General features: G+C 66.1%; 2 protein-coding genes across 7 annotated transcripts in view; one reads left to right on the plus strand and one right to left on the minus strand.

Moving 5' to 3' along the window:
* The first annotated feature begins 859 nt into the window (after positions 1 to 859).
* On the plus strand, positions 860 to 1,443 carry LOC111160248 (neuropeptide B). Its single transcript, XM_022523170.1, has 2 exons — positions 860 to 1,102; positions 1,232 to 1,443. The coding sequence occupies exons 1-2, from the start codon at positions 860 to 862 to the stop codon at positions 1,358 to 1,360; spliced, it is 372 nt and encodes a 123-aa protein (XP_022378878.1). The 3' UTR covers positions 1,361 to 1,443.
* Positions 1,444 to 3,305: 1,862 nt separating this feature from the next.
* Positions 3,306 to 10,281, minus strand: part of LOC111160313 (phosphate cytidylyltransferase 2, ethanolamine) — a 7,663-nt gene continuing 687 nt past the window's right edge. The window contains exons 2-14 of one of the 6 annotated variants that reach the window (XM_022523307.1): positions 8,046 to 8,134; positions 7,345 to 7,506; positions 7,055 to 7,121; positions 6,394 to 6,478; positions 6,196 to 6,239; positions 5,953 to 6,007; positions 5,431 to 5,569; positions 5,156 to 5,238; positions 4,873 to 4,950; positions 4,593 to 4,658; positions 4,444 to 4,509; positions 4,070 to 4,158; positions 3,306 to 3,985 (exon numbers count right to left, since the gene is read on the minus strand). In XM_022523307.1, coding sequence (XP_022379015.1) covers positions 3,874 to 3,985; positions 4,070 to 4,158; positions 4,444 to 4,509; positions 4,593 to 4,658; positions 4,873 to 4,950; positions 5,156 to 5,238; positions 5,431 to 5,569; positions 5,953 to 6,007; positions 6,196 to 6,239; positions 6,394 to 6,478; positions 7,055 to 7,121; positions 7,345 to 7,506; positions 8,046 to 8,134 — 1,135 coding nt within the window. In that variant the 3' untranslated portion in view covers positions 3,306 to 3,873. Of the gene's footprint in view, positions 3,986 to 4,069; positions 4,159 to 4,443; positions 4,510 to 4,592; positions 4,659 to 4,872; positions 4,951 to 5,155; positions 5,239 to 5,430; positions 5,570 to 5,952; positions 6,008 to 6,194; positions 6,240 to 6,393; positions 6,479 to 7,054; positions 7,122 to 7,344; positions 7,507 to 8,045; positions 8,135 to 9,838; positions 9,983 to 10,281 lie in introns of those variants that run through there. The other 5 variants (XM_022523312.1, XM_022523309.1, XM_022523308.1 and 2 more) reach the window with 5 other exon arrangements.

The raw sequence follows: 10,281 nt of genomic DNA on the forward strand, positions 1-10,281 counted from the left end.
CCCCGCCGGAACCAGCTCGGGGACCCTACAGCAACTCCGGCACCTCAGCCTGCTCTCCCTCCCCCGGGCCGCAGAGGCTCACACCGCCTGCCTTTGCACTCCCCTGGCTTCCCCTCACTGCCCCCCCCACCTCCGCCCGCTTGTGCTCCCTGGTCTTCCCCCGTGAGCCAGTGAGGCGCCGCTTGCCGTCCTGCCAGCCGTTCTCCCGTGTGGCTGTGGCTCGAGCCAGGGACTGATTCATCGCCCGTTGCACACCGGTGTTCCGAGAGCGCCCACCCCGACAGCAGAACTGGGTGGAAGAAGTCTCTGGGTTCCTGTCAGCTGTCCCTTGGTCTGGTTTCCAGAGGTCAGGCCTGGCCGCGCTGCCCACATCTTCCTAAAGGACCCCACCAGTGGTGGCCCTGTTATAAGTTTCCCCCATGGGTGCGACACAGAAGGTGGCCTCCAGGCCCACCCAGACTTTGACGTCTCCAGCAGCCTCGGCCCTGCAATCAGTTCCTTTGAGGGCAGGAGCAAGTGTCCCCTGGACACAGATGTCTGTTTGCAGCCTCTAGGGCCTCTGGGGGGAGGGGTAACTGCGAGGGCTGGGGCGCCCTCGGGGTCCTGGGGCCGCTCCGTGCCGCCCCCGCTGCCCCCTGCTTGCTCCGAGGCCGCACCCGGCAGGACCCTGGGGCAGGGGGAGGAGCAGGCGGCAGCGGGGAGGATGGGGGCGCGGGATCCCAAACAGGAGTGGTCCCCGCGCAGGAGGCTCGGCTTCTTCCTGCCCGAGGGGGGCCCGCCCCCGCGCCCCGCGCCGCCAATATAAGACGGCTGCCGCCCAGGCTCCGAGCCGCGCAGCCCTCCCGCCGCCCGCGTCCCCATGGCCCGGTCCGCGCCGCTGGTGGCCGCCGCCCTGGCGCTGTGCCTGCTGCTGGCGCCGCCGGGCCTCGCGTGGTACAGGCCGGCGGCCGGGCCCGGCTCCTACTCTGTGGGCCGCGCGGCGGGGCTGCTGTCCGGCTTCCGCAGGTCCCCGCACGCGCGCCGCTCCGAGCCCCCCGGGAGCGCGGGACCCCCGGGCCGGGCGAGCGCCGTCGCCGAGCCGCGCCCCCGCCTGCGGAGCCTCGTGAGTGCGGCCGGCGGGACTTGGGGTGGGGGGGTGGGAGGTCAGGAGGGGTCTGTGGTGCGCGGGGTCGCGGCGCAGGGGGCGCGGGGTCGGGCCCGGGGTGGCCACTCAGCCTCCTCCCGCCCCCAGGCCGCGTGTGTCAAGGACGTGTCCCCGAAACTGCGGAGCTGCGCGCGGTTCCCCGACGGCCGCGCCACCGTCCAGTGCCAGGCGGACGTCTTCCTGTCGCTGCGCGCGGCCGACTGTCGCAGCGCCTGAGCCTCCACCCGGCCCCGACCCCGCCAGGCGGCAGCGCAGACACCCCAGCGCCTCCCTGCATCCCCGCGCGCCGATCGGCTCCCCAATAAACGAGAAGCGCAGCTGAACTCCGAGTGGGGGCGGGCGGGGCGGGCCCCGCGGTCTGCAGACCCCACGGCGCCGCCACTGTCTGCCCTGGCGGGGGCAGCCCCCTCACCTCCCGCTGTCGTCCACACAGCCCCCGCGCTCCCCCGTGTCCTCCAGGAGGCAGCTCCATGTCTGCCCTGAGCGCAGCGGCTGCCCACCACCCGACCCGAGGGGGCCTCTGGCCTAGGACAGCCCCCCCTCCCCCGTCCCTGCCCTGCCTTGGTTCTGGGGTTTCCTGAGGACAATGCTCTGCCTTATAAGAGGGGCAACTCCTGCAGTCCCTCCTTTCTTGGTGTCCCCCCAAAACACCTCAAAGTACTAGGCACAGGGCAGTGACTTGGCCTGTTGAACGAGTGGCTAGGCCAGGGAGGGGTGGGGCTGGGGGGAGGCAGCCACACCTGCTGCTCCAGGACAAAGCAGGGCACAGCCTCTACTGAGGTGGGGAGCTCTGGACCCAGTCCTCCTGACCCACAGCCAAGCCAGCAGTTCCCACAGCCATGAGGGCCGAGACACAGCTGTGAGGGATCACGGCACACAGGCAGGGACCTCCCCTGCCCACGCTCGACTGCCTCCTTTACTTGCAGGCGTCTGGGTTCATTCTGGCCCCAGCCCCACTGAGGCAGACCTTGAGCTCCCTTCATGGCACGTACTGGGGCCTCCAGTAGGGCTGCGTTTTGGAGGGCAGAAAGGCAAAATGAGGTTCAGAGCCTGCATTGGGGGTGCCTGCCACCCTCCCACCCCCCTCGGGGAGGCCAGGGGGAGTTGGACCCATTGGCCCTCCACTTAGAGGCTGTGGGAGGACCCACAAACCCACTGGCCCGAATGACTGCATCTCCAGGGGCACTGACTTCCCAGAGCCCCAGGCCCTGAGCCTCCTCCAACTGTGTCCCTGTGTCCCCATGGGCTCCCTGGCTGCCGTAGTCCCCAGCTTAGAGGGGCCGCTCCCGTGTCCTCCCACTTCGAGTCAGTGCAGGACTAGCAGCTCCCTCCTCGTGCCCCTGCTCACGGGGCCCTGCTGCCCAGGGCTCCAGGAGTCTGAGTCTTGCCCTCCCTGAAGCTGGGGGCCCAGGGAGGGCCTTGTGCCTCTCACGCACTACCCCAGCTCGGGGAGGGAGGGAGGAGGCTGGCGGCGGCTGCCCAGTCGGGGGCCGGGGTGGCTGAGCATTCACAGTCCCTTCCCTTCCACTTCCTGCACGGGCTCGGAGTTAGACTCATGACTGGTTACATCGGGAGGAAGAAAAGGACATACCCACCCGCCAAGGAGAGAAAGACACCAGCCCTCCGATCTCCGCTTCCACGGGGCCAGGCCACAGGTGCCCAGCCTCACCCGGCTCCGCAGCTGAAGGACAGATGCCCTTCCGGGGGGAGGGGCTGAAAAGACACCATCACAGTCCTCACCTCTGAACAAAACCAGCCAAACTCTTGCCCCCTCCCCGTTCAAAACAAAGAGGTGAGCGGGATCGGCAGCCCACAACTGCTGGGCTGTTCCCAGTGGCCCTGATCTGGGTGCAGGAGACCCCGAGATGCTTGGGGGGGACCCAGTCAGGGAGCCAGAGCCAACTCCTTCCCAAATCCGTGGCCCTGTGCCATGCCACGGGGAGCCAGTCTCCCACTGGCCTCGTGACGGGCTCCGGGGCCAAGAACCCACTGGGCTCTGGCTGCCCTCCCTCCTTCGTTACAGGCTCTACGGAAGGCAGCCTGGGGCATCTGGGGGTCCTAAACTGGGGGGTTCCTCGCGGCTGGGCTGCCTGCTTCCCCTGCCCCCAGCCTCCCCACCGTGTGTGCGTGGTGGGGAGCGGGGCTACGAGCCAGACGCAGAAGAGCTCCCGCCCGGTTTATTTGGTCATACCCCAGCCGGTCAGATACAAAACGGAGAGCAGTCTGTGGGGAGAGCAGGAAGGCTGGCCTGGGAAGTAGGGGGCACAGTGCCCAAGAGCCAGCCCCAGGGCACCAGGGAGCCCACATGGGAAGCGGCACAGCCTGTGTCCTGAGGAGGAAAGGGGGTGCCCCCTTCAGGTCACTGCTCCCCCAAAGCTGGCTTCCAATGAGGCCTGGACGGCGGAAAATGCCAGGTGGTGGGGGTGTCCTGGGTCTGCAGGGGCTTGGGGGGGAGCAGAAGCCAGGCCTTCACCAGCTCATAGGGTGGTTCCCCGCTGGCGAAAGGTGCGCGCTGGGCCGCTCGTCTGTGCTGGATGCCCTCTCTGTGCGACTCAGCAGGAAAGCCTCTGGGCAGGCAGGGTGGGGGCAGCGCCCTCGGCTCTAGCCCTTCCAAGAGCAGGCCAGGTGGAGAGGGAGTGCGGCAGCTTTGTTACACACCAGACCCTCGAGGCGTGGGAAGGAGAGCAGGAGGGGCTGGCCCGAGGGCACACGGGGTGACCGCTCACTGCTCAGAAGTCACAGTTGCTCTCTCTCTCACGCTGCGCCTCCTGCCGCCTCCTGGCCTCCAGGAAAGCCAGCTCCTTGGCCTCTTTCTTCTGGTTCCGGGCCTCGTACTCTAGCCTGGGGGCCAGGCTGGGGTGAGCTGCGCACCTAGGCCTGGGGCTTCCGCGCCCCGCCGGGCCCAGCCAGGCAGCCCTCCCTCACCTGTTCTTGATGATGCGCTGAACAATGAGGTCCGTGGTCAGGTCGTTCCCGCTGTCGATCTGGCAAAAGATGCCCCTTCTCTTGGGCTCCTGGAGGCCAGAGGGTGGGGGGAGGTAATGACGGCCCTCCTCTGGAGCTGCCTGGGCCTGGAGGGTCCTCACCCCCGAAAGACCAGAACACTAGCATGGTTCCTCCCACTGCTTAGCAAGCGTCCTCCTCCTCCTAGAAGGCCACTGGACTGGCAGTTAACCCGCCCCCCGGGGTAGCTTCCATACAGGCACTGTGAGGCTGGGGGAGGCGGGGGGGGGGGGCAGGTTCCCCGGGAACAGTACACACGGCCACCTTGTGCCCAGCAAGGACCCAGCACAACCCACCTGGTAAGGATCTGAGCCATCCTTGTCCGGCACGATTTCTGTCTTCCCGTGACATACCAGGTCCACCTAGGGAGGGAGCAGGGGTGAGGGAGCCTGGTGCCTTGCACTCAGAGGGCCCTCCCTGGGACCTGGTCCACCAGGAGCCTCACCTTGAAGTGGTCCAGGAGCTCTGCTGTGACCGCATAGGGGGCCCCGATCACCACTTCTGACACGTACTACGGGGACAGGGAGCACAGATGGTCAGCTAAGACCCCACTAGGCCCCAGGTTGATGGACGAAAGTGCTCACTGCTAAGGAAGCAAGGCTGGGGGTAGGGAGCAGCCTGGCGGGGCTGGCTGGCCAGAAGCCCAAGGCTCCTGAATACCCACCCCCTCCTCCCCCGCAGCCTGGGCAGGGGACCCCACCCGGTGCCCCCGCAGTGGTCCATACCCGGCAGGCCAGCACGCTCAGGGTCCGCTCGTGAAGGTTCATGATGGGGTAGTTCTTCCCCTTGTAGTGGTTGACCTCCTAGGGCCACAGTGAGCTCCAGTGAGCAGGCAGCCTCCGGCAGACGGGGCAGCGCGGGGAAGCCCCAGTCCCCAGAAAGAGGCCCCTGCCTCCCCCACCTCCATCAGCTCCCCAGGCCTCACTCCTGTGAGCCACCTGTGCCCAACCTCAGCCCCAGGAGCCCCCCAGCGCGCCCACACCCTATCAGCCGGCCGGGGAGCGAGACCTGGTCAAAATGCAAGCCGGCGATGACATACGGCCTCTTGGCCAGGCCGTGCACCTTCTCCAGGAAGTCCACGTGGCCGATGTCTGTGCCCAGGTTAAGAATCGAGTAACAGGAGGAGAGGCGCCCCGCAGGACCGGGGGCTCCGGCGGGTTCCCCTGAGCTCCACCCCACTCTGGGAGCTGCGAGGAGTCAGGGAGGCCTCTCAGGTCCCATGACCCAGAGGGGCCCACAGGGCCAAAGCGGGGGCCACCCTCCCCCTTGGTCCCAGAGGATACGGAACAGGTCGAAGGCACCGGCCACATAAATGACAGTCTCCCCTGGCTGGGGTTCCTTCCCCGAAGCAAACTGGATGATCTTCTGAGACGTCTGCAGGAACTGGGACACCCCTGTCCAGGGGTTCCGCCCCCCCGGGCACTAGAAGCCGAGAGGGCTCTGGTCAGCGAGTGCTGGCCCGGGAGCGGCCTGTCCTTTACCTGCCCCCACCCCCCAGCTCCTTTTCTGGGACAGGGCTGCCTGCGCCTGCCTGTCTGGGAGCAGGTATGGGGGTGCTGGTGCAGGACCCCAAACCCCAGCTGCAGCACTTGCTCGGTCACGTGGGTGCTCTTACCGGGCACGTGCCTCAGGCAGGGACAAGGTGGGGAGCCAGCAGCGCCCGCCCCACGCAACCAGCAGGATGGGTGGCTCCGCCCTGTGGCCGCCGTGGGCACTGCAGCCGACAGCCCTGGGGCCTGAGAGCGGGCCCAGCAGTGGCCACTGCCCTGGTGGGGACCCAGCAACCTGAGCCACCTTCTGGTCACCTGGGAGGGCCCTTCCGAGGGAAGTTTCGGCCTGGAGGGTGTTGGGTGACGGGGCCACAAGGGAGAGAGGGCCAGGCTGCCAGGTTAGAGGCCACCTGCTTGAAGGCGGTCCGGGTCCCTCTGTGGCCGCGGGACGGGCTCGCTTGCTGAGCCTGGTGGGCAGTACCCAGGCGGCGCCAGGAAGATGGGGGTCGGGTATGGGGGCATCAGGGAGTGGCCTGGTGAGCCGGGGCGACACTCACCTTGCCGAAGCTGTCTGCATACTCCCGGTACTCCGAGGAGATCTCCTGAGAGGAAGGACATGGGATGCTGAGGAGCCTTGCCGTCCCCCAGACACGGCCAACCCCCAAAGCTCACAAAGGGACAAAGACAGACCAGGTGCTTCCTCCCTCCCAGCAGTGTCCTGAGCCCTGGCAGCCCGCCCGTCCCTCCCAGACTCACGTGACCGCTGTGATGGGCCTTGGTCACCAGCAACATGCGGCCGACGAGATCCGTGGTGGACACGCCCTGGGTGCGCCTGCACTCTCTGGGGACAGAGTGGGGTCAGCACTCGCATCCTGGACATACTCCAAAGGCCCCACAACAGCTCACCCCGCCTGAGCACGGCCCCGCCAGCCCCCAGCTGGGCAGTGCAACCAGGCAGCTCCGTGCCATTCTCGGCCACAATAGAAAACCAGGACCAGGAGTGCGGGGAAGGCCATGGCGCTTTTATACACGGAAGGGCATGACAGAATAGACGAGAAGTGCTGCTCAGCCCCGAGCGTGCGGTGCCTGGTGGGGGGCGGGTTGGGGGGGGGGGCAGGCCAGACCGGGGCCCATGGCAGCTCCAGTCCCCGGCCCCCACGACTGTGCCCCATGGCTGTCTGAGTCTGGTAATGGCCACACCCCACTCTCTTCCCAGCGGCCAGCTGCCCACGGCCCATGACCACCACCTGGGCTGGCGCAGGTCTGTGACACTTGAAGACCCACTGGGCAGCCGGCCTACCCTGCTCCCACCCTGGCCTGGAGGAGGCTGCAGCCCATTTTCCTCGTGGGCAGAAAGAGTTAGGGGGGAGCTGTGAGCCCTACTCCTCGACAAGGGGGGGCCCTCTCTGGGGCTCACCTGTACCTCCCGGCCTGCTTCACTTCCTCGTAGGTGTCACGGCCATCTACGGTCAGCGTGATGTCATCTAGGGAGCACCACACACGGGTGAATGAGGACTCTCAGCCCAGACTGCGGGGGCCTCTGGGGCCCCCAACTCTCATCCTAGGCTGGTCCTGGCACGCAGGGACTCTTTCTGGGAAAGGACCTGACGCCTTCTCAGATCCCCGAAAGGCTCAGGCCCCAACAGCCCGTCCACCCTCCAGCCCGGCGAGAGGCCCCAGCACTCTGGGCCCCAGCCCCCCACTCACTGCCATGCACACAGAAGTCACAGCTGTGCTTGTCCAGCGTCTCCAGCGTGGTCACGTAGGGAGCAGCAGGCACCACCTCGTCTACCCACTTGATGGCCCGCACCATCTTGTACCTCTCCTCTTGAGTGAAGACTGGGGGCCCCTTGTGCTTGGAGATCTCCTCTAGAGCCAGACACAGAGCAAGGACAAGACAGGTGAGCTCGCAGGGCTGGCCCACAGGCTCGCTGGCCTCGGGGCCCCCTCCCACCGCCAAGCAGGGCTTGGAACCATTGCTGAGCTCGTGGCAGGCAGCCGTCTGTCTCCTTGGGCCCTCTGCCTGTCGTGAGGGCAGAAACACACCCATGTGGACACTGCCCTGTCTCTCTGGGCCAGTACAGGGGCTCAGGATGTGGTCACTGGCTAACTATGTGCTCCCCTCACCCAACCAGAGTTCCAGGTCCTCTGACAGCCAGGCGCACCGTTCCCAAGGGTCCCAGGCAGCAGGCTGGGGTGGGAGGGGACGTGGGCAGCGCGGCCAGAAACGTCACCCCTTGGCTGCCCTGTTCAACTCGAGCCGCAGGATGGGAAGCCGTGGGGGGCTCAGCCTGGGCCTGCAGGTGGCGTGAAGCTGCTGGCCGTGCTCTTCAGAAGGATGGCCGTGGACCTGGCCTTGCCACCTGCAGGGCCCTGGGAGGTCAGTGGGAGGCAGCAGCCCAGCTCACCATCGGTGTGTACACCCACGATGAGGTAGTCGCCCATGGCCCTTGCCTGGCGCAGCTGGTTAGAGTGGCCATAATGCACCATGTCATAGCTGTGGAAAGGACAGGATGGTGAGTCCCTGTGCGAAGGGTGGCACTGAGCAGCTGGGAGGGGCGTGGGGGTGCAGCCTTGCTCCCCTGGGCCTTCCTTTCTTTTTTTTTTCTTTTTTTATTTTTTAAAGATTTTTTATTATTATTTATTTGACAGACAGATCACAAGTAGGCAGAGAGGCAGGCAGAGAGAGACAAGAGAAGGAGGCAAGCTCCCTGCGGACCAGAGAGCCCAATGCAGGACTCGATCCCAGGACCCTGAGATCACGACCTGAGTCAAAGGCAGAAGCTTTAACCACTGAGCCACCCAGGCGCCCCTCCCCTGGACCTTCCTTAAGAAGGCCTTTGAGGGACGCCTGGGTGGCTCAGTTGGTTACGCAGCTGCCTTCGGCTCAGGTCATGATCCCAGCGTCCTGGGATCGAGTCCCACATCGGGCTCCTTGCTCGTCAGGGAACCTGCTTCTCCCTCTGCCTCTGCCTGCCACTCTGTCTGCCTGTGCTCGCTCTCTCTCCCTCTCTCTCTCTAACAAATAAATAAATAAAATCTTTAAAAAAAAAAAAAAGAAAAAAAGAAGGCCTTTGAGAAGCTGCCACTGGGAACAGCTCCTCAAGGGTCTGGCCAAGCCTGGGCATTCAGAGGGGATTTGGGCCCTCAGCTCCCCACACCACTGGTCCCTGGGCCAGACTTAACAAGCATGACAGGGGCTGGGCTGTGCCCAGGAACAAGGCCTGCCGCCCCCAGGGCCGGTGAGCGCGCACAACAGCTAGGCTCCCCACCCGTGCCACAGAGCTCTGGCCTCTGCTCTCAGCCGCTCCTCACCGAATGCAAACAAGTGTGTTGGGGGGCAGCCCCTTTACTCTGTGAACTGACATTAATTTGCGGGGGGGCGGGACTCTACCGCTCTGAAGCAGGCGGCCAGTCTTTGGGACCAATGCGGAACAGAGTCTGGCAGATGAGCAAAGGCAACTGCCCGCTTTGGAAATCCTGCTCGCTCCCCCATGGCCTCCAGAAGCTCAGCGAGGCTCTCCTCTCTGGGACCAACAACCCCCTCCCTGGTGGCTGGTTCTAGAGCTCTTATCCTCAAATCTGGACCTGATTAAGGAGTGACTTCTTAGCTAGAGACCGACTTGCTCCCCTGTGTGTGGTGCCCAAGTTGGCCCCACACCAAGTCCATTTCCTGACACTGTCCCTGCTTCTCCAGGTGACCCACGCCACCTGGTGCGCAAAGCTGTTCCACTCCCTGACACCTGTTAGTTCTCACTGCAGCACACCAGGTTCCCGCACACAAGACGGTGGGGTCACGTGGCTCAGGCCCCGGGGTGAGAGGAGTGGCTAAGTGCAAATGCAGCAGCCTGGCTGGCCCTTGAGCTCACTGGACGGGCTGGGCCAGGGGTTCACAGATCGGACTGCAGGGTGGTGCTGGGCCCAGGGTGTGTCCTAGCCACCGTGGCCTGCTGGGGCAGGGGCCTGGCCAGACCAAGGCCAAGGTCAGAGTCCACCCACACAAAAACATGCTCCCTCCCCGAAGGGCACTCAGGCACCGCTGCAAAGGTGTGGCAGCCCCCCCGCCCCGCCCCAACAGCCCTGCTCTCTTCCCAAGCGGGGAGCTAGCCAGGTGGGGGCTGTGCTTTCTCTGATTGCCACCGAGAAGGTATCCAGAAGCGCCCCGGGGCCAGCGCTCAGTAGAGGTCAGTTTTCCTCTCACCTGCTGACAGCCCCCAACTTATCTGCAAACAACTCCAGGTCTCGGCCAGCTAGAGGACAGGACGGATGGGCACTGTGGCCCTGCTGGGGGCTTCGCTGGGGGGTCGCGGACACAGGCAGTTCCCGCCCTGCCGCTCGCCATGACACCCAGGAGACTCCCTCGACCCTGCGGCAGGCGGGCTGGGGAGCCGGACACGAACACCGCGGGCAAGACGCTCCGGGCGCACGGCCCCCCGTCGGGACGGGACACGCGCGACTCACGCCACCACCGGACACCCCGGCGGCCCGGCCCGGCGGGCGGCTCAGCGGCGGACCCCGGCGCACGGGCGCCCGCGTCCCCAGGAGGGCGCCGGGGCCGGGAGCCGCAGGTCCGGGCCGCCGCCGCCGGCAGCTCGCGCCGCACGGTCGTCCCCCGGGCCCCGGGCGCAGGCCGGCCCGCGGACG

This window comes from Enhydra lutris, unplaced genomic scaffold (assembly GCF_002288905.1).
Source record: "Enhydra lutris kenyoni isolate GAN:26980312 unplaced genomic scaffold, ASM228890v2 scaffoldscaffold75, whole genome shotgun sequence".
Taxonomy (NCBI): domain Eukaryota; kingdom Metazoa; phylum Chordata; class Mammalia; order Carnivora; family Mustelidae; genus Enhydra; species Enhydra lutris.

What these genes read in the sequence shown, in the direction of transcription:
- LOC111160248 (XM_022523170.1), top strand. Translation starts at nt 860, where the DNA reads ATGGCCCGGTCCGCGCCGCTGGTGGCCGCCGCCCTGGCGCTGTGCCTG. An exon ending in GCCCCCGCCTGCGGAGCCTC is followed by an intron (nt 1,103 to 1,231) that starts GTGAGTGCGGCC and finishes TCCCGCCCCCAG; the next exon opens with GCCGCGTGTGTCAAGGACGT.